Source organism: Fusarium falciforme, chromosome 6 (genome assembly GCF_026873545.1).
Source record: "Fusarium falciforme chromosome 6, complete sequence".
NCBI classification, from domain to species: domain Eukaryota; kingdom Fungi; phylum Ascomycota; class Sordariomycetes; order Hypocreales; family Nectriaceae; genus Fusarium; species Fusarium falciforme.
In genome coordinates this window covers 862,703-883,883 of record NC_070549.1, presented here as the reverse complement: position 1 = coordinate 883,883, position 21,181 = coordinate 862,703, and the positions used below count along the sequence as shown (strand labels likewise).

Sequence of the window (21,181 nt, the reverse complement as noted above, 5' to 3'; positions counted from 1 at the left end):
GGAAGCCTTTTTTTCTTCTGTCCTCAGCCAACGGGTTCCTCCGTAGAAGCCGGGCGTTCGGACGTGCCGGGCGTGTGTCGAGGCTGACCCGGTGTTTGATATTCAATCGCCGATTCAGACCGAGACAATATGAGATCAAAGGCCGTCCCTTGCCGTGAACCACCACCCAGATCGGCTCGAGATCATGTGGACAGACCTTGCCTTGCACCTTCTAGCCTGCTTCCAAGTCTAGAACCTCCCTTCGGTTCAACTGCAAGACATGAAGCAAATATGTGAGACATAACGAGGCATGACATAAACGGCGGAGACACCTTTCAAAGAGCACTGACCGAGTTGTAACCATTCACTTGTGAACCAAAGAGCCTCCCTTTGTTCGTCTAATATTCTAGCCAAGTCTACCCACCCAGTCTTTGTTTTCCTACGATCCACATGTTTTACAATCGACTTCTCCAAAACAATCCGTCTTCGTCATTCATGATTCCCCCGTCTGCTTCACCGCCGTACATGCCCCGCTCGCGAGGTAAAGAAGGGATGGCGGAGTGCATCCGCAGGTTTGATCCTCTTGTCCGGGTTGAGCGTGAGACAGTGCTCGAGGAGGTCGATGAAATGGTTCAGATCCCTAGTCTCGGCGTCGTTCATCCCTCCCGAGGCGGCCATGAGCCTCGTCCGCAGGTCGCGTGTGGGTTTCACCACAGCCATGGTCCGAACGGTTGTCTGTAAGCGCGACATAGGTTAGCCTACTGAATCCTAGCAAACAACAACAAGCTTTCTAAATCGAGAAGTGACAGGAACCATGCGGGTGGGAATGGGGACAATGGCTGAGCGCTTGGACTGAACCTTAACAGCCGTTGAAACCTGCATGCAAGGGATGGAATGCTCATCGTGGCTGACGCTGAGAGGGAGTCCGATGTACCGAGACAAGAGGCTGACGATGCATGCGGCCGGATCAGAGACCTCGAAAGGATCATGATGCGTCTTGTCAACACTGCCAGCCATCTCATCTCGTCCCATCCATCCCTGACAGTAGTCATCGCCCGCAAGGAGTTCTAGATCCTAGATCCAACAGCCTCCAATGTCTCTCGATCCATCGACCGTTGGATGGATGGCTGACCAAGACTCATGGTGACGCTTCCCCACACGGACTGGGCGCTTCCGACTGCAAGGGGGGCCAAGCGCTTACGCCCACAGAGCCCCATAGCAAAACGGCCCCCAGGCATGGATGTTTGCAAAAATAGAAGAGAGACATTGCGTGTAAAGACATGGCCGCTTCAAGCATGGCCTAGTGGCGCTTGGGAATGGAGGCAAGGGGTAGGAATGGCAAAAACAACAACATGCGTGCATGCATGCATGGGGAGTGGGTGTGAATCGAAATCATAACGTACCTTTCCGAGAACCTTGTCACGCTCAACGCTGATGAATTGGCCCTTGTCGTCGAAATGAACACCCGACAGTTGACCTCGCTTGAACAGTTTCGGTGTGAACCTGCCTCGAATCTCCATAATGGCCTTGAGCATCTGGTTGTTGCTGTCTCCGGTGAACAGGATCTTGCCTGTGTACAACTCGTACAGGGTGCAGCCGATGGACCACATATCGACCGAGTAGTCGTAGGGGATTCCCAAAATAATCTCTGGCGCTCGATAGAAACGACTGACAAGGTATGGTGTAATGTCCATATGCGCCGTTGCTGCGTCAGACTTGTCGATGGCTGTTCCCAAGTCACAGATCTTGAGCACGTTGCGGCTCTCGTTCACCTACTCAAGTCAGCATTATGTCCACTGAAATCAGTCAGGATAACTTACAAGAATGTTGTCAGGCTTGAGATCAGCATGGATGATACTGCACTTCCGCATATGTGCTAGAGCAACAAAGATCTGGTACGCATACGCTCGCGTCGCCCCGAGGTTGATGCCCACGTTGTTTCCAAACTTGCGCAGCACTTCTCGCAGGTTCATGCTCAAGTTCTCAAACACCATGCACAGATGGCCCTTGTAGTCGAACTGGCGCTCAAACTTGATGATGTGCTTTCGATTCTCAGGGTCGGCGTCGTTGAGCTTCTCGAGGATGGCAATCTCAGTGTAGCCTCCCTTTCGGAGGGCGTCGTTGTTGCGCATCATCTTGATAGCGACAAGCTGCTTCGTGGTAATGTCGACAGCCCGGGCCACGCCTGAGAACATGCCCCTTCCTAGCGCAGATTGAATCTGATATCGACCGTTCAGGACCTCACCAATACGAATCTTGTAATATCCGTCCTTGTCGTCGCCTTCGAGAATACCTCCCTTGACAACAGCCTGAACATCAGGAGCTGCACCATCGCCCTGTGCGGGTGCCAGAGGTTCCACGGGCTTTGTTGCGTACTTGTCCTCGTCAAAGTCTTCGGCAAACATGTCAAAGTCGCCGTCGTCGTCTTCATCGCCAGCCTTTTCAGATGGCTTTTCCTGGACTTCTTCCTGTGGTTGTTCGGCTGCAATAGGATGATGCTCACCATGAAGTACGACGTGTCCATGTTTAAGTTCACCTCGTCGTTCATCCTCTTGCATGTCCCCGGTTGGGTCATAATCAGCCGCAGAGGGACCGTCCTCGTCATCTAGTTGGGCCTTTCCATGAGTGTTCATCAACTCCTTGTCGTCGAGGAGGTTGATACCGCCGGGCGATGGTTCATCGTGAGATCCGGGCGAGTGCGGTGACGCTAGGTCTACAATATTGGTCAGTTGAATTCCCTCACTCAGACAGGTTGACATACTCGATCGGGGAGTACGAGGACTGGCAATCTCTGACTGCGTTCTCATGGGCGTGTCGGGCAAAGTCGATGCGGGAGATGATGCGCGGGCCTTGTTCGCCGCAGCACCCACGGCATGAAGGAGAAGAGGAGTCGCCGAGCTGGACTTGGCCAGGATCTCTTCTCGCCGCTTGCGTCGTCGCTCGATCTCGGCCTCTTCGTCAATGGGCTCAGGCTCCTCGTAGTCAGGCTCAGGCTCCGGTTCGGGCTTCCGTTCGGGTTCCGGCTGAGCCAAGGGTTGCCTATTCGCAAGGTTGGCACCGTGCTGCGACTCGGACAGCACTTCAACGCACCTCTGGGAACTCCGGGAGGGGCCATTTCCATTTGAAAGGCCTTTGTCTGGTTTAGCATCGTGTCGCTGGGCGCGTGAAGCCTCTCCTACAGTCGTCCTCTTGGACACAGAACCGCCATTCCACGAGCCGCGGTCGTCATCATACTTGAGCTCTCCGGATGCGTCGTCTCGACGATCGTACTGGCCTTCTCTCACGAAGCGGTCGAACCTGCCCCTGTCGGCGCGGCGGGATCGATGGGGAGAACGGCTCCTGTTTCGCGGGCGCTTGTTCGCATACCAGTCCCGATCCTTGTCGCGATAGTGATCTCGTTCCCGACTCCGGTCGCGGCCATCGTAGCTGTAATTGGATGCGCGTGATGCAGGTCGGTCGAGGTCGTCGTACAGGCCGCGAGGCCTTCGATTATCGTCGCGTCGAGAATCCTCGTAGTGAGAGCGATAGTGTCCCGAGTCATGCCTCGAACCGTAATAGTCTCGGTCCCTCTCCCTTTCCCTGTCGTCGTAGGGTCGCTTGGAACCACGGGGCGAGTTGCTTCGTCGCGAGGTGTTGCTTTGCCTGGAAGCCGAGTCGTGGTCCGGAGTCGAAAGTCTACTTTTTTGTCTGTCTTGACGGTCAACACTGCTTCGTCCAGTGTGCTGCAGTGAAGTTGCCTTCAAATCTTCAGCGCCATTCTCGATGATCTCGCCTTCGTCCGAACTCGACGCCATGATGCTGAGTTTCGGCTGTTGAAGCAAAGACGAGCAGAACAGAACAGTGTCAGCGAAGAGGACTGAGAAGAGCACAGTGCAATGGGAAAAGAGCCCAACCGGATCAGTAGGTAGTGACTCGTACAGGCTCAATATCGTTGGGGGTGGCTTGAGGGGGGAAATGGAGCCGGAGCGTAGTCCAGACGAGAAGCGACTGAGTATCTAGAATCTGGTGGTATAAAGCTCCTCCTTTGAATGAGGGCTATCGGATCGGATCAGGTGATGTGAAGCCTGGATGATTGTACCGTGTCGTTAGGCCTGGGATATGTTGCTCAACATCTCCAGACTTTGACGTAACTACGTAGTTGTCTGTGACTGCCCGCTTGAAGGCTAAAAAATGTGGAGGAAAATGCGTGCAGCCAAGCAGATGCCGAGATTAGGTAAGCCCCGAGAGGCTCTTATCGAGGGTCCAGGCTAGGTGCTTAGCCCCCCCGCGCCCAGTGGGCTCACCGCTGGAGGCCCAAGGGATGAAGGCCGGACCTGGCCTGAGCTGGCTTGGTCTAGGCGCTGGCTGAGCGAGTAAGCGGGAGGCAACTTTTCTCGCTCTCGTCTCGCGACATTCAACTTGAACTCTACCACCGCAACTCAACTTTCTCGTCTTTATTCCCACAGGTTTCGCATCTTCTTCTACATACATCAAAATGGGTGGCACCAACCGAGAAGGTCAGTAGTCTCTTCTAGATCCCCCTCTTTAACCCCTCCAAGAGCGAAGAGCTGACCCCTCCGAATCATCACAGGCGGCAAGGTCAAGCCCTTGAAGCAGGCCAAGAAGGCCCAGAAGGACCTCGACGACGACGACAAGGCCTTCCTCGAGAAGAAGCGCGCTGGTACGAGACCTCCTCCAAACCCCACGAAATGCGCTGCAAGAAGATCATTCACTGACATGCCTCGACAACAGACGAGAAGGCCCGCAAGGAGCTTGCGGCCAAGGCTGGTGGCAAGAAGGGTCCCCTCAACACCGGCGGCCAGGGTATCAAGAAGAGCGGCAAGAAATAAGCGTTTCTCCTCGTCAAACTGAACACGAGACTGAGCGCCGTTGGGTACTCATTGGCGTGAGAGGGAGAGCATTTCACCAGCCGGCTTTGTTTTGGAGTTTTAGAACATTTGGCGCCTGCGTGCTGAACGATACACCCTGCGCGATGGCTAACGAGAGAAATGAATTCTATGCTGACAATCTACGCAAGACTAACTTCTTAGTTTGACTGTTCCTGTGATGATTCTGCTCGTATAGTTTGATTGCTGCGGTCAAGAGTCTCCTGCTTTTGACTCCTGTATTAGTGCTCAAACCACACAAATGCTCCAGCCAACACATTACCATTAAACCTCCAATACTCTTTAAACAAGCCATCACAACCTGCATCTTGAAAAATCAGGGTCTTGAATGACGAGAGTGGGCCTTCTACGACGATTCTAGACGCCTTCTTCCACATCACACTAGCCTCGGAAGCACGTTGCGCGTTCTTTCTTTTCCCATGTGCTCGTCCCAACAAATCCACCCCCTGTCAACAACACAACAAGAAAGTCGGCTCCATCTTGAGGCGACAAGGTGGAACTCGTCCATTCGTCGTATATAAGTAAAGAGCTGCGTCCTTCAGAATCATTAGTATTTGGACCATCTCTTTCATAGTTGAAGTCCCGCGGTACCTTGTATAAAAAAGTCTGGATAGCTTCATCATGACGGACAACACCGAACCCTCCGGCGTCCGTAACCGGCGCCCATCTTCAGCAGACTCCCTCCTATCCGCCGCCAAGACCTTCGAGTCCAAGCTTGAGCACTCGCTCCTCATCCTCTGGGATGACCTCCCCGCCTGGCGTCGCGACAATGCCTTCATCCTCTCGGGCTACCGGCAGTCCCGCGGGTCCTACACGCACTCGCTGCGCTCCCTCTTCTACCTCCACAACGAGTCCGTCAACATCTGGTCGCACCTCCTCGGGGCCGCGGTGGCACTCATAGGCGCGGCGTACGTGGACCGAGTGGTCCGTCCGCGGTATGCGACCGCCAACGTCACTGATGTGGTCGTGTTTGCGTGCTTCTTTGGAGGGGCCGTGGTGTGTCTGGGTATGAGCGCTACCTTTCATACCTTGTCGAATCATAGCGAGACTGTGGCAAAATGGGGGAACAAGTTGGATTACACGGGAATCGTGGCGTTGATCGTGGGGAGTTATGTTCCTGCGCTCTACTATGGATTCTTCTGTCATCCCTATCTGACGAGGGCGTATCTTTCTTTGGTAAGTGCTTCATGGGACTGATATAACAACATTACTGATGGTGTCAGATTTGTATTCTTGGGCTCGGCTGTGCTATTGTATCGTGGGTTGAGCGTTTCCGCACCCCTCGATGGAGGCCCTATCGAACCATGATGTTCGTTGGTCTCGGTCTTTCGGGTGTCGTCCCCATCATCCAGGGCGCTTTCGTCTACGGCATCCAGGGTCTCGAGGACCGTATGAGCCTTAGCTGGACTGCCCTGCATGGTGCTATGTACATATTTGGTGCCTTCCTCTATGCGGTATGTCCTCTCGTCCTGTTGAGTATACGGTTGGCTAACTCTGATTAGACTCGCTGGCCTGAGAGAACCGCTCCCGGAATGTTTGATATCTGGGGAAGCTCGCATCAGATCTTCCACGTCTTCGTCATCCTTGCGGCAGCCACTCACTTCTATGGCATGGCCAAGGCGTTCGACTACCACCACACCGTCCTGGGATCTCAGTGCATCGAAGAATGATTGGCTTATTCCTCCGGTTCTGCCAGCCCGAGATCCATGACCCTCACGAGTCCCGATGCCATGGCCGCCGCCGCCCAGCAACCGTATTCTTCGTTTGGATTCCACTCGGCCACTGTCACCCTTGTCAATGGCTCATAAATAATGGCTCTCGTTGGATCCGTGGCAGCGCCTGCGTCGTCATCGTCGGCCGCAGCCACGTCGCTCTCCTTCTTCTTTGGCTTTTTCCCTTTCTTGACAGGCGGCTTGTAGTTTGACTGCTTGTTGAGGTTTCGCTCCAGGATGAACCCTTGTGCTATCCTCGCGACTCCTCGTGCCGCAGCAGCCGAGCCAGCTGGGAATAATTTGGCGGGCCGGTGTTCGTGATGGAAGACCCGGATGCGATCTGTGGGCTCCCGTCTTGTGGTAAAGAGCTCGACTTGAGGATTAATTGACCAGAGAGAACCGTCCAGGGAACCCACGAGGAGGAATGGATGTGTCCGCCCAACAGCGAGACAGGAGGGGAAACTTTCTCCCGTAAAGACACGACGGGCAACCGGGAATTGGGAGTGATGCATGAAGCCAACGTGCGTGTTCAAAACACCGGCAGATGGGTACATAGAGTAGAAACCCAGCATGTGGTCGCTGTAACCAAGCAGGTTCGGCTGCGTGCCGACTGTAAGACTCTGAACCTCGGTGGATTCATGACTCGGAGCTCGGAGGTCAATGAGTCTGACGGTTCCTCCGACAGGGGTGGAGGCGATGAGATAGGGCATAGCTGGGTATCCGGACACAAGGTCGACGACGATGTTGTGGTGAACAGGATGTCGGGAGAGTAGGCGGTTGGGGCGGATAGACCAGATAGAGATAGAACCATCTGTGTAACCAACTACAAGTCGGTTGAAGTTGATCCATGTCAGAGCTGTTGCTTTGATGTCTTCATCGGGGAACCCGAAACAGGCCACGGGTTGTTGTACTTTCTCTGGAAGACAGTTAGCAGAGTCAGAGTCAAGGAACCAATATACTCGCCGTAGTCTCCCTCCCCATCGTCACCGGCGTCAATAACGTAAACATTCCCATCATCACAAAGCACAGCCAAGAACCCACAAGCCGGACTCCATTTGACCCTCCGCGCCCGCCCATACTCTAAGCATATCGTCTTGCGCAAAGTCGGTTTCCGCGAAGATGGCCGAGCAAACCCGTCTTCTTGCCTTTCGCCCACAAACTCCCAGAGCTGAACGGTACCATACTTCTGAAAGTCGGGCTTCATGGATTCTTGCTCGTAGTCGTAGTGCTCCTGGTCAGAGTGAGGGATGACGCAGAGAGCCAGAAGCTGCGGCGCGTTGGCGCTGTGGAGAGGTGCCCAGTCCATGCTAGTGACGATGCCGCCGGTATCAAACATCCATCCCGTAGCCGCGCTGGATTTGTCTTCCTCTGATATGGGTAGTCCGTTTTGTGAGATTGGGTATGCGTCTCCGGGCTCGAATTTGACCTCTTGCTGGGACGTGATCGGTCCCATCAACACAGGCATCGCCTCTCGTCGAAACTGATACAGCTGAGCTTCCTCCGGGGGTAGTCGTACTCGCGAGTCGGCGTCCGGCAAACTCTCCCTGACACGTTCATACCAGTGTTCAGCGTTGTAAGCCTCTCGCTCAAAGAAGTTGGGCGACCAGACGCCCCTGTTCTTCTGTCCGTCCTCGCCCTTGATCTTTGGAGGCAGCGCTGTCCAGTCCATCCACCGGTCCAGCATACCCTGCACCATCTTGATGCCATCTTCGTGCCGCCCGTACCATGCTTCGATAAGTGGACGTCCCTTGACGCCACGGTCATAAGGTCCCCAGTACGACCTCACGATGCGGCCATCTGCCACAGGCTCGACATCAAGATAACCGGTCAGGCCAGCAGCGCGCACATTGAACGGTCGAATGGGCTTTATCCGCTGGCGCGCGAACCTATCGGGGATGCCATCGGGCTCACTAACGCAGCCTTCGGACTCGAGAGCCTCCTCCTCAAGCGCGAGCTCTTCCTCTTCAGCGCTCTCCTCGGCGGCGGCGGTCACGTCAAAGTTGTCATCGTCTTCTGCATTCGCGGCGCGCTTGAGGATTTCCTCATCGGAACTGCCTTCAAAGTCGTACTTTTCAACAGTGTACCGTTTGGTGCGATTGGATTTGCGGGTTCTCATTGTGAGGCGCGAGGAGGAGCTTGCAGTGTCAAAGTTCTGGTGAAGAAGGTGGGGCTTGTGCTTTGGTGTAAAAACTGCCCAACTTCTCGCGACACACTCGCACAGAGGACGTCAATAAAGAGGAAGCATGGCCAATAAATTTAAGAATTAAATCTCGCTAGAAACTTGCATAATATGATAGACCAGTATATCTATTCAACCCGAATAATTCGTACATTATGCCGGCCTTGCAAGGTTACTTGTGGACTCCTCGACAGTCAAAGTCCAACTTGTCGACCTCAAGACAGTCGAGACACAACCCGACAAAGTTCTCATTCAAGCCGCGCAACCGCCTCAGTAACGCCATGTAAACTGGAATGGCATTTGGCGCAGTTCTGTTGTAGGAGCGCTCCGCTGGAAAACTAGTTTCGATTTTCAGGATCTGTGAGGTCAGGTCGCTGATCGAGTAGTCGTTGCCGACGCTGTGTAGGCCGGGGTTCCTCGAGTAGGAATCCAACACCCCTCTGAGCAGTCGATAGTATGGTAGAATGTCCGAGGACATTTCATTATCCGAGTGGCCATTATTGAACCGGGCCATCAGTTCGGCATTGATGAACTTTGTAATCCTCCGCATCATGGTTGCTCGCATTTCTTCAAGGGCGCCTGGATAGATGGTACGGGTTAGCACAGAATTGAGAAGAGGAGCGCAAAGCTTACATGCTAGCTTGTAGATAGTCCCACGAGGAACTGAGTCGCAGATATGCTGCTCGTTCTCAGCAGCGAGAGACATGAATGACCCCCCATGGTTGAGGACGAGAGATCGACTGAAGAGTTGAAAGAGCTCTTGGGACTTGATTTGGTGGCATATGATCATGAGAAGAAAGTGGTTGAGAGTTGGATCGGGGACATATTTTCTGGCCCAAAATTCCATGGAAAGGAAAACCGAGTCGACAAGATTGTACTTGTCGGCGATCTGGAGGACTCGCATGAGTACTTCTTCGGATGGGCAGTACTGCGTGGTGCTGGCTTGGCGATGGATGGCAATGCAAATGAGCTTGAAAGCCTCGAAATCATCACCAGGAAGAGGAATCTCGACTGGCTGCCCGCTAGCTGTGGCATCCTGGAGCATCTGGCCTTCTCTGAAATGACCTGCCAGCATGGCGGAGAAGACAGGAGAGGCACTTTTCATGATGCTCGATTGAGCCTGGACCTTGTCGGTTCCCCCACCGAGGACAAAGATGACATCTCCATGGGGAGCGACGCGCTCCAAGACCCCTTCCTCTCTGGCGAGACTTCTCGCGGATGGCGAATCGTCGTCTCGCTTGCGCTTGTGGGCGGGACTAGGCGTGCTCATGTTTAATAAGAGGCCGTGAAGCTGGGCGATGTAAGAGGTAGCATGAACGGATTGGTTGAAGTGGGGGACCGTTAAGGCATTCACGTTGGGCGACAGGATGAAGACAGGTGACAGCTCTGTCAACACCCTGCCCTGCTTACTTGCCATGGAAAAATCCGAGCTGGGATCATTTTGACCATTTCATGAGGCAATCTCTGTCCGTTTCATCCTTTAAATTATTTCCATAAGAACTGGGCCTTCGCAGTTACATGAAATATTTGTGCCTAGGTTTATATAGCAGCCTGAAGAAACTAGGTAGACTGTCAGTTACCTGGTACGCACTTGAAGTGAAGTAATCCCTTCCTTTTGCACTTCTCTCTGTCTGAGGTCCAGTCGAAGCAAGGGAGACAGACTCCCTTCACTTTGTTTTCGAGATTGACGCTGGCCTGATGGATGCGCTCATATTCTCCCAGTCGAAATTCAGCGCAGTCTTTGCAACGGCCAGGGGTAAATGCCTTGAACAACACACCCAATAAGATGCCAATGGTGCTTTTGGTGGAGTGGCCATATTGGGCGGCGTCACTCTGAGCTTTAAGAGCTTGACCGTACTCGGCTTGCAAAGTGCTTGAATGGTGCTGACAACGGCACTCTTCAAGGGCCTTGGGTAGGTCCGTGTGAAGAACCTTGAGTGTTTCAGAGAGCGTTTCGTTCCGCGACTTTTCAACAATTGCTAGACAGAAAGCGTGGGTTAGCATGTAACGTGGGCAAGCGGGAGGAATGGGCTGAGAGTAATGTCTTACCGGCAAGTCTGTACACGGTACGCCCTGCGTCTGGTCCGGGAATGATGTTTTCTGTTTCCGCTGCGAGTTGGACGAACGACCCTGAGTGATTGATGATGAGACGGCGGGTGGTGGATTTGAAGGCCTCCACGTCGTGGGCTCGACAGCAGGCAAGCAACAGAAGCCAAAGGTCATCGGGGTCAGGATCCTCTTGCCGGTCAATCCAGACTTGGACAGAAATCTGGATTCCCTTCAGGAGGTCGTACTTCTTGGCGATGTCCAAGACCTGGATAATCTCCCTTGGGCTCGGGGACCAGAGGTTTGTGTCGGCCTGAGAATACAGCACACGGAGAATCCATCCGAAAACGACTGCGTCGTCCTCAGGCAATGGGACATCGACGGATGCACAATCGCCTGCCCTGAGAACACGCCCTTCCTTAAAGTTGGGGCCCAGCATGGCGGCAAACACGGGCGACGCGTTCTTCATGACTGCGGAGTTGACCCGGACTCTCGTGTTGCCCTCGTCGAGCACGAAGGTAACGTCTCCGTTTGGGGCGATCCTATCGAACTCGAGATCGTCGGCGAAGGCCTCCTCAGCCGGCCGCTTTTTACCTCTGTTGTCTCCCATAGTGTTGAACGTTTAGTGTTGGGTGTACGTTGTGCAGGTAAAAGATAGTAAGATGGAAACCTAGGATGAAGAGGGAGAGAGAAGATAGAGGAGGTAACTGTTCTTGGGTGGACTTGTGTTTGTGTTTGCCACGGGCGAAGCAGTGACCTGTCACTGCTCCTGGGAGATGGTCGATCTGGCTTAGGTGGACGTACCTCTAACTTTCGAGGGATAAAGAATCCGCTCAAGGAAGATAGCAAACAAAAAGAAAAGGTATTTATATAGAAAAAGGGGGCATTAATGAGTAGGAAAGAAACTAATTAAGAGTGTGAATTCCGCCAACCTATCTCAGCCACACCAGAGTGGTCGGCCTTGTTGCTAATATCCAGCATCAATCACCAAACACTACAAACGAAACAGCTTGTTTGGAGGTCCAGAAAGACCACCAATTCTTCCCTTTTGCCGCGGAAGCTGCGGAAGGATCTCCGATACCCATCCAATGACCTGCGGCGTCTGGAACGAGATGCGCAACGCACCGCCGCGGACCTCCATCTTTATCGACGAATCTTTGCTGTCCGTCTTGAGCGAAGCTCCGCCGCTCAGAGCCCATGGTCCGTAGTTGGCCTTGATGGAGCTGTCGGTTGAGAGGTGGGACATGAGCTCCTCGCTTTTGGACTCGGTGCTCTTGAACTCGAGGACTGTGTCGGCGGCCACGATGAAGCTGGTCGGGTACGCTGGGAACTTGCCGTAGTCGGCAAGCTTGTCCGTCACAGAGTCGTCGTCGCCTCTTTCAATCCAGGTCTTGACCTTGGCGGCGCCGGGGCTCAGTTTGACGTCGTCGGGGGTGTCAATGCCAAAGTCTTGGAAGAGGTCGGCGTGCAGCAAGGGACGTCGGATGGTGACGAGGATGGCGGAGAAGGATCCGTCTACAGTGCATTCGGACAAGTCTTCCTGAGCCTTCTTACTGGCGCTGCTAACACTGCTGTCGGCATGAACTGAAGCGAACCAACCGCAAACATTGAGGTCGATGCCAGCAGTGGCGGCCCGCTCTCTGGTGCTGGTGCTCTCGCTTTTGGCCTCGATGGTGAAGGCGATCTTGCTCCAGACATCAGACCCGGAATTGCCATCCTCATCCGGGACTTTTGTTGCCTGCTGAACTCGCCTATCGGACTCATCAGCATGGATGATGTTGCGGTTTACGTCAATGTCGATAATGGCCGACGGCAAGCCCCGAGCAAGAACAGAGCTGGCTCCGAGCTGTGCCTCGATGGCCTCGATCTGTCTAGCCAACTGAGAGATGTGATTGTTGACCGAATTAGACATGTTTTCCCTCCTGGTCATCTCCATTTCTGCCATGGCCTTGCGGCTTTGAGCCGCTTGCAACACCTTCCTCTCCTCAATTCACTTGTCTTTGCCCTTCTCCAGCTCATCCACCACCGTCGCTAGCTCTTTCTTGGAGCTGGTTTTGTCGGCTGTATCATCCTCGGTGAGCTTCTTTCGTGCCACCGAGACTTTCTTCTCAAGCTCATAAAGCTCTTTCGTAGTCTTCTTGAGATTCTCGTCCGCCGTCTTCTCCTTCGACGTATACTCTGTCCTTTTCTGTTCTAATTTCTCTCTGGCGCCATCGGGCTTTGCTTTGGCATCGCTCAATCTTTTTTTTTTTTCGCATGCTTCAACCCTTTTCTTGGCCTCGGGATCCGTGTCGGAAGCTGCAGCTTTGGCTTGATCAAGTTGAGTAACAATTTTCTGGCAATCGGTAACCTCCTTCTGAAGGTGAGCAAGTTCTTCTTCTTCCCTATTATTGAACCTCTGTGATTTGTGTTAGTACCACATGTTTGCAAAAGTAGTGTGAAGGGCGTGCTCACCGTCTTGTAGGTCGAGTATGCATGCTTCATACGTCTCAAGTTCTCCGGTTTCATGCGCAAGAGATCTGGGTTAATGGGGTTGCGGTTCTTGAAGTCCAGTGCCTTTGCACGGGGGAGATATGCCCTTTGCATGGAGTTGTTAGTGAAGTACACCAAGTGATGGTTGGGGTACCATCAAAACTAACCAGTTCTTAGGCTCGAGGGTAACTTATGCCCACTCTGTACCGTCGATGGCAAGGACCATGGCATCACGAGTCGTTTCCTGTTCTCATGTTATCATGCGACCTCATTAGATTGTTTATCAGGCAAACCTTAGCTTTCGCAATCCTAGCGATGATAGAGTCACGATCTACCAAAGCTATGCTGAATGTCAGTGACTGAGCCCAGGGATGACATTGTGGGTATACAGACCAAAAGCGTAGTCGACCTTTTGAGCGGTAGCTGCAGTACAGAAAGTTCGATAGAGGCCATGGTCTTGTTATGTTGAACCATCTGAGTTGGCCAAGATATTGCAGTCTTGTATCAACGCTAGGGATAGGCTGTATCTTGAGGCCAGCTGAAAACGCCGGGTTTCATATTTGACATTGACTTGCCTCGTAACTTCCGGTTGGGCAATAAAGCTTTTATAGAGAATAGCCGAGGACCTGATACTGTGATATCCTATGATTTTCCGCTCGCCACAGTTTGCACGGTTGAAGTCCATCCAACATTGGCTTCGATGCTGGCTGAGAGACACTATGCCAATCTTGAATTACTTTGCAAATAAATGCCTAAATATCTTACCTGTCTCCTATTCATTAACTTCTCTGATTTTTAGTGAGGCTGGTTTACTTCGTTCTTCAATGATCCAGTGTTGAGGGTGCTAAATTCATCTGCTCCAGACGACGAGCTAGGGGGTTAGCGAGTGCAGAGTAGAGGTGAATGGTTGATTGTTTGCCAGCTGCCGACAGCTGGCCACCGTAAGCTGCCTAAGAATTAGCAAATAAAATGCATTCTGGAACCTTTGGGCTTCTCCTTTGTTTATTTCCTGTTGCTCGCAATCACCAACACTCGCCCTTCATCACTGCACAACCCGAGCACAAGGAGAATACAGAAGACCAAGGTGCGCGGTTAACTACGCACAGGCTTCTTTGATACTAATTCACTCTCAAGGACTCAAACTTCACGATGTATGTCGTCATCTCTGGCGGGGACCTGGTCCTCGTCGTCGGCCCCGAACAACGGTGTATTCAAGTTTCCGTGGATCTCCTCCGCACCTCTTCTCCAGTATTCGATGACATGATAAGCGCTGGCCTTGTCAAGACTCCAGACGGCGTTCAAGGTACGATGGAGTTGCCCGATGACAACGCGCTAGCCCTTTTGCACGCTCTCAAGATCCTTTACGGCGCCGACCCAGTCATGGGACAGCTCACGACCAAGGAGATACAGGAGGTGGCTGTCTTGGTGGACAAATACAGGATGGCCCCTCGCTTCCAGTTTATCGGCACTTTCTGGATGCGATCAGTTCCCGTCGATAACGAGGAATGCTGGCACTTGATGACGGCGGCATTCTGGCTTCGACTCCGCTGCTCTTTCTTTGAAATGAGCAAGGAGCTTGCCAGGGCAAGGGATCACATGCTCTTCAAGTATGCCAACGAGACTCCAGACAAGGTTCTTGGTCTTCGACTTGGTAGTAAGCCAAGGTAGAATCAGATGATTCGAGGCAAGGGGCTGACCAAGAACAGTGGCGATTCAACAGCTCCAAATCGAAGGAGGATCGATGGAAATGGGTCTCTGCCTCGATTGCTTCCTAAACGCCGACGAGAACTTGATCGAGCCACGACCGAACTGCGATTTCCCGGACCGACATCTCTAGGGAAGATATTTGCATCGATGAGCTGTGTAGGAGCAAGCTGGATGAACGAAGGGCGGATGTTGGTGCCTTGAGAGGCAGATGAGCAGAGATCCATTTTGGCATGTCATACTGCCTGAATCGTCACATGACTCTTGTTGTACTTTGGCCATTGAGCTATGATGGAATCATGAGAACCTGGAATTCAGAAGGTGTATGAAGGCACTGGAGGAAGATAGGTAGTTGTTGAATGACGGCCCGTCCTATTTCCGTCAGCTCTTTGTCCACCCTCTTGACTCCATTCCTCGCATATCTCGATCAACTTCAATTATCTCGGCCCCCTGACCTCAGCCAAGAATGGATTTTCTAAACTCTCAGGAGCTCGAAGATGAACAAGGTTTGTTTCTGTCAACTTTCACCGAAAATGATCTTGCCACGGCCTGGCAATATCCTGCTTCCGATACCCCCCTTACCTAATTTGAGCCAATCGAAAGCTTGAATGGTTCACACACAAATAGAGGAACAAAACGACCGCGAGGAAGAACATTTACGGTAAGTTAGCGTACTTGCTTCTAGAAGTTTTCCTGTTTCATCAGTGCTAACACGAAAAGGGATATGTAACTCGTCGTAAATAGAAAATCAAGGTAAGTAAAACCTGTGTATTTGGCATGATCGGTGCTAACAGACTCAGTGTGATGGACGTCGTTTTGTTTGCCACAACTGTCCGAGATCAAAATTTCATGCCTGTCAAGGTTTCATCGAGAACTCGTGCAGCTTGATTGGAGGAGGAGGCCGCCGCGACGTCTCAGAGTCAGCTGCTAAGAGCCGTCGAATCGTAAGTCGCACAATTCTAGCACCACCCTCGTCCGAAAACGCAACATCCACGAACTTGATATATCAGTCGATAACAGTACCTAAATGGTCCCAGATGCTTTGACTGAGCGTATACGAGGAGACGGAGTGACTCATAGTGATCCTTCTCATCGAGATCTCCTGGACTATTACCGCCACATGGTGACTGGTGTCATGATGCCTACCACTGACCCTTCAAGCAACCCCTGGCTGCAGATCTACTTTCCACTCGCTCTTGGGGAACCATCAACCCCCAGTCAGCTTGCTCTACGGCATGCTCTATTGTCTGTGGCGGCATACCAACGTGCATATCGAGAGGGCAGGTCAAAACAAGGGGATAAAAAAGGGGTTCTATTCCCCCTGATCCATCCCCTTGAACACCTCACTTTTTTTTACCTACATGGCCCCCCAACACCTCAAAAAACCGCTCCTTAAATCGACCGTGGAATCCAAAAAATAAGGTCACTGAGATTTTCCAGGGAGTGATCCGGGACATCAGAGCGAATGGCGACAAAGCTGTGAGGACCTACTCGGCCAAGGTTGACAAATGGTCTCCTTCAAGCTATTCGGCGGTCAGATCCAAGACTGCATTGCCCAAGTTCCCCCTCAGACAATCAAAGACGTCAAGACGGCACAGGAGAACGTGCGCAAGTTCGCCGAGGTTCGGCGTGCCAGCATCAAGAATGTCGAGGTTGAGATCCAACCGGGTGTCTTTCTGGGACACAGAAAGAATCCCATCAACAAACCGGGCGCGTGAGTACTCTTGATCATTGACTAGTCGGATTCGCTACTGACTGGACAAGATACATCCCTGGAAGCCGGTATCCTCTACTTGCGTCTGCGCACATGACCATTACCACAGCCAAGGTCGCTGGAGTAAAGCAAGTCATTGCCTGCACGCCGCTCATCCAAGGGAAACTTCCGAATGCCACTATCTCCGCTGCTCATTTTGCGGGAGCCGACGAGATATTTGTCATTGGCGGCACGGAAGCCATCGCTGTCATGGCCAGTGGCACAGAGACGATCAAAAAGGTTGACTTTACTGCCGGGCTTGGGGATTACTTTGCCGCTGAGGCGAAGAGACTCCTCTTTGGAGAGATTTGAATCAATCTGTTTGATGGTCTGACTGAAGTCCTCATTGTGGCTGATGAAGCTGCTGACCCCTTCACCGTGGTGACTGACTTGTTGTCGCAGGCTGAGCATGGTTCCGATACGCCAGCGGTCTTGATCACAATGTCGGAAAAGGTGGGACGAGAGATTATGAAGATTATCGACAAGCTTCTGGAGAAACTACCTACTGCTGAGCTAGCTGGCACCTCCTGGAGAGACTATGGGGAGGCCATCCTCATAGACAACATCAACGAGGCGTACAAAATTGCGCATGAGTTCTCGAGCGAACACGTACAGATCCTGACTCAAAACCCAAGAGAGGTGCTCGAAAAGATGTCAAACTACGGTGCTCTCTTCCTCGGCAAAAAGACATGCGTGTCCTACGGCGATAAGGTAAGACCCCAGCCCAGGAAAGAAGAAACAGGGTCTGACTGGATGACAGTGCATCGGTACCAACCACGTCTTGCTAACGCGAAAGCTGGGCAACTACACCGGTGGTCCCTGGGTGGGCAAGTTCCTCAAGACGCAGACGTACCAAGAGATTGGGGACGAAAAGGCGAGCGGCGAGATGGGCAGGCTCTGTGGGAGGTGTTCAAGGGCCGAGAACTTTGAGGCCCATGCCAGGTCTGGCGACTTGAGGGCGCAAAAGTATCTCGGGGATGAGTATGGATGGATCAACGAGGTGAGGGAGAGATTGTAAATGATTACGATTAGCAGACCCAGTGTAGGCAACAAGAAACCCTGATGTTAATCTCTCACAGCGTTGCGCTCTTTCAATGTACGGAGTCTGTTGTAGTAGAAGGAAGGTAGGTATGGCTTGGTGGCCGACAGTGACTGACTCCAATGTCTCCAACGCGCCTGGGCAAGCCTTCCTTACATAGATACACGGGAAAGTCATAAACAGACAGGTTGTACCTGTGAGGAAGATGCCTTTCTCCTCAGATCAGTTCTGTTCTTCTCCGTACCAACATATATCCATCTCCCCAATCCCCAACATTGATACGCAGTCAAGATGTCAACAGCTGAGCATAATATCAACCGAATCACTCTCCGTAAGAACTCACATGCTTTGATAGATGGGTTTTGCCATGGACGCTGACGTTCTTTAGGACCTGACAACCCGGTCCATCACAAAATCATCGAGAATGGCGACGTTATCCTCGTTATCGGCCGGGACAGGGTCAAAATTCAGCTCTCTTCGTCTTTCCTGTGCCTCGTGTCCCCGGTGTTCAAGGCCATGCTCACCTCGCCGATGATCGAAGGCCAAAGGCTCAAGGAAAGAGGTGACAAGCCTGTCGAATACGTGCTACTAGACGACTCTGCCGAGGCAGCTCTCCACGCCTTCAAATCCCTCTACGGATCAGACCCGCAAATGCTCAATCTCAACCCGGACGAGATTCTCCAAGTCGCCATGTTCGTGGATAAGTGGGGTTTGGCCGAGCGATTCCAGTTTGCGGCCATGCACTGGACCATGTCGCCTCGAGCAAACTCTTACAAGCCTTCTACTCGCGATGACGCCTGGAAGCTGTTATTGGCATCATATTGGTTCAGATATGCCCCGGGCTTCTCCAATCTGAGCTTTTGGATGGTAGTAGAATTGCCTGGGCATTCGCTGTGCGAACAGGTCAACAAAACGGAAGACAGGGAACTCGGGCTGTCCATCGCGCGTAAGTGACATCTCCTTTTTATTATCTCCATGGATGTAAGCTAATGACAGAAACATAGTTGGAATCGAAGAGTTGCGCAGGGTAAGGGTGAATCGCATTACAGAGACCGGTAATGGGCTATGTTTGCACTGCTTCCTGACGAAGCCTGACGACTTTATCATGAGGCAACCCAGCTGCCCGATTCCGCGCCAGCACATACTGTGATACTTGGGTCATTGAGCTTTCAACTTCCCAGATACGAACGGCTATTCTTAGGTAGCTATGTTCTCTTATCCATGAGGTCAGGGTATTCTACTGTGGGCTGAGACACGGAGGCTCAACATCACCATGCTTGCAGTCACGAACGTATTGTAGGACAAGTACTAGATCAGTATTGAACTAGTCACAAACGCGATTGATGAATATCCCTCCATGTTTCACAGCCACAACCCTAACACCTTGCCTCATCTCTGTGCAGTGCTCCCTTGTGGTATCCGACAGGTTGGCTCAGGGCAGAACCCAAGATCTGTACTTTGACGGACAGTCGGGATTCTTAATATAGAATCCCTCGGTCTCCGGGTCTTTGAAACAACTCAGACAAAGACCATTCCCGCGGTGTCCGTTCGCTCGAAGCTCTTCAATCGCCACTGCAACCTCAAAGCATTAGCCATCGTGAACCAGAAGGGACAGGGCGGTTACTTACAGCAGAGCTTCAGGCCGAGTACCTGATCGGGGGTTTCCATTCCATGGATGTAAAGAAGCTGTTGCGGCTTCTCAATCAACCGATGGCTCAGGTGTGCAAAACCATACTCGCTCTCGAGCCAGTACGCCGCTACCAACATCTTCCAATTCTCCTCGGTGGACTCGAAGGAGTACATATCGCTGTCAGCGAACCAAGCCTCGCGGGCAAGCGCCAGCCGCTCAACCAGGTCGTACTTGTGGGCTAGGGAGGCCACGTTATAGAGCTCATCCGGATCAAGTTTGTGTGCGCGAGGATGTGCTCCATAGAGGACGTTGTAGATATGCCAGAGCGCTTTGGCGTTGTCTGCCGGGAGGGCAATCTCGACAGGACCCTCGCTTTCTCGGAGGAGGGCCCCTTCTCTGAAGTTGGGGCCCAGCATGGCGGCGAACACAGGCGAAGTGCTGCTGAGAAGGTGGGAGGAGAGCTGAATCTTGATCTTGTGGGGACCAACGACGAGGATGACATCGCCATTCGGCATGATCTCAGGCAGGGTGCGTTGTCTTTCCTGTTCAACGGCTTCTTCGGGGTCTGAGAGATCAAAGTCGAGGAAATCCAGCTCTAAGAAATGTCAGTGAACCGGGCCTTATGTGTTGAGGCTTGCTTGCTACCTAGTTCCATTGGGGTTATTCTCCTTCGCGCCCATTTATGTTGCGACTTCTTGTGCGGCATCTCGGCGGCTTTTGAGTGAGGGTGGTGGGAAATGAGAGAAGAGATGGAGGAGGGATGGAGAAGGGGAAGAGAAGAGAGAGCGGGGAGATTTCTCAAGGTTACCTGTATCCTACGAAGTGATTCAGAGTCGCTGGGCTAGGCCCAAACCTGAATGTAAACAAAGTGCCGGCTGCCAGTGCCAGCCAGCAGTACCAGCCGCCCGCAGCCAACCAATGGAATAATCAAGAGGGACAGCTGCCTCCGCTTTACCTTGCAAGTCATCGAGCCTGTTCACTTATGTCGAGATTGCCATTGTGCGTATCGGTTTGGTAAGTGCTGTCACCGGTGATGCTCCGTTTGAGCTGTGAGGGCGCGGTGAGCTGGTGATGCAAGCCAGACACTCGTTATGAACATCACATCACAATACACACAAAATGTTGAGATAGAGGAGACTCGAAGATATTCTTAGTGAATTGTACATGTCAACAGAATCCACGGAACATGCATTCTCTCACACAAACTTTCACTCTTCACCACCCCCAACCCCAGATGCAGCATCCATGGTTGCTCAACCCTTTCCACAACACTTTCGCAGAGAGAATAATACTAATTCCCCACGTCCAAGTTGCTCTTTGACTCTGGATTGGCCTCCTTCACTTATGAAGCGGGAACGTGCAATTGGCATGTTTGTCCGCAAACCCAAGGTCACTCGCCTCAACCTTGTCGAAGCAGTAACGGCAGATTCCCATGCTGAGCATGCCACGGTTTCGGAGCTCCTCTATTGCCACTGTTTGCTTCGACGTTAGCCATAACTCACTTTGCGCGTGTGGGTAGCGCAGTCGGAAGAAGAGGAGATGACTTACAGCATAGCTTCAGCCCAGTGACCCAACAGGACGTCTTGGAGGCGTATCTGACAAGTGAGGAGTTCTTCTTTGTGACCAAAAGATTGCTGTAGTAGAACAGATCGCGGTCTGACTTGAACAGATACGCAGCCATCATCAAGTTCCACATGGCCTTGACGGAGAACCCTCGGTCCCGCCGGAGCCAGAAACTCTTGGCAAGAGTGAACCGCTCTACCATGCAATATTTGTTTGCC

The 21,181-nt window shown here is 52.4% G+C and overlaps 9 protein-coding genes and 1 pseudogene across 10 annotated transcripts, besides 1 other annotated feature; 6 read left to right on the top strand and 4 right to left on the bottom strand.

The window, feature by feature from the left end:
* Positions 1-492: 492 nt before the first annotated feature.
* On the bottom strand, positions 493-3,773 carry NCS54_00782300 (Non-specific serine/threonine protein kinase; the record flags this gene model as incomplete). The annotated part of the gene is made up of 4 exons (XM_053153231.1): positions 493-714; positions 1,383-1,751; positions 1,800-2,692; positions 2,741-3,773. 4 exons carry the CDS (start codon positions 3,771-3,773, stop codon positions 493-495), a joined length of 2,517 nt encoding a protein of 838 aa, XP_053009206.1.
* Positions 3,774-4,453: 680 nt separating this feature from the next.
* NCS54_00782200 (Translation machinery-associated protein 7) lies at positions 4,454-4,808 on the top strand (the record flags this gene model as incomplete). The annotated part of the gene is made up of 3 exons (XM_053153230.1): positions 4,454-4,475; positions 4,550-4,639; positions 4,711-4,808. 3 exons carry the CDS (start codon positions 4,454-4,456, stop codon positions 4,806-4,808), a joined length of 210 nt encoding a protein of 69 aa, XP_053009205.1.
* A 678-nt stretch (positions 4,809-5,486) lies between these two features.
* On the top strand, positions 5,487-6,535 carry NCS54_00782100 (Hypothetical protein; the record flags this gene model as incomplete). The annotated part of the gene is made up of 3 exons (XM_053153229.1): positions 5,487-6,041; positions 6,089-6,319; positions 6,368-6,535. 3 exons carry the CDS (start codon positions 5,487-5,489, stop codon positions 6,533-6,535), a joined length of 954 nt encoding a protein of 317 aa, XP_053009204.1.
* Positions 6,536-6,540: 5 nt separating this feature from the next.
* Positions 6,541-8,693, bottom strand: NCS54_00782000 (Hypothetical protein; the record flags this gene model as incomplete). The annotated part of the gene is made up of 2 exons (XM_053153228.1): positions 6,541-7,493; positions 7,529-8,693. 2 exons carry the CDS (start codon positions 8,691-8,693, stop codon positions 6,541-6,543), a joined length of 2,118 nt encoding a protein of 705 aa, XP_053009203.1.
* A 235-nt stretch (positions 8,694-8,928) lies between these two features.
* On the bottom strand, positions 8,929-11,412 carry NCS54_00781900 (BTB domain-containing protein; the record flags this gene model as incomplete). The annotated part of the gene is made up of 4 exons (XM_053153227.1): positions 8,929-9,335; positions 9,390-10,142; positions 10,535-10,735; positions 10,806-11,412. The coding sequence occupies 4 exons, from the start codon at positions 11,410-11,412 to the stop codon at positions 8,929-8,931; spliced, it is 1,968 nt and encodes a 655-aa protein (XP_053009202.1).
* Positions 11,413-14,408: 2,996 nt separating this feature from the next.
* Positions 14,409-15,111, top strand: NCS54_00781800 (annotated as a pseudogene). Its single transcript has 2 exons — positions 14,409-14,928; positions 14,981-15,111.
* Positions 14,409-15,111: a sequence feature.
* Positions 15,112-16,486: 1,375 nt separating this feature from the next.
* Positions 16,487-17,043, top strand: NCS54_00781700 (Histidinol dehydrogenase; the record flags this gene model as incomplete). Its single annotated transcript, XM_053153226.1, has 2 exons — positions 16,487-16,692; positions 16,743-17,043. 2 exons carry the CDS (start codon positions 16,487-16,489, stop codon positions 17,041-17,043), a joined length of 507 nt encoding a protein of 168 aa, XP_053009201.1.
* Positions 17,044-17,172: 129 nt separating this feature from the next.
* On the top strand, positions 17,173-17,749 carry NCS54_00781600 (Histidinol dehydrogenase; the record flags this gene model as incomplete). Its single annotated transcript, XM_053153225.1, has 2 exons — positions 17,173-17,442; positions 17,492-17,749. The coding sequence occupies 2 exons, from the start codon at positions 17,173-17,175 to the stop codon at positions 17,747-17,749; spliced, it is 528 nt and encodes a 175-aa protein (XP_053009200.1).
* A 312-nt stretch (positions 17,750-18,061) lies between these two features.
* NCS54_00781500 (Hypothetical protein) lies at positions 18,062-18,920 on the top strand (the record flags this gene model as incomplete). Its single annotated transcript, XM_053153224.1, has 3 exons — positions 18,062-18,101; positions 18,159-18,716; positions 18,775-18,920. 3 exons carry the CDS (start codon positions 18,062-18,064, stop codon positions 18,918-18,920), a joined length of 744 nt encoding a protein of 247 aa, XP_053009199.1.
* Positions 18,921-19,390: 470 nt separating this feature from the next.
* Positions 19,391-21,165, bottom strand: NCS54_00781400 (Hypothetical protein; the record flags this gene model as incomplete). Its single annotated transcript, XM_053153223.1, has 3 exons — positions 19,391-19,995; positions 20,795-20,872; positions 20,949-21,165. 3 exons carry the CDS (start codon positions 21,163-21,165, stop codon positions 19,391-19,393), a joined length of 900 nt encoding a protein of 299 aa, XP_053009198.1.
* Between the last annotated feature and the right edge of the window lie 16 nt (positions 21,166-21,181).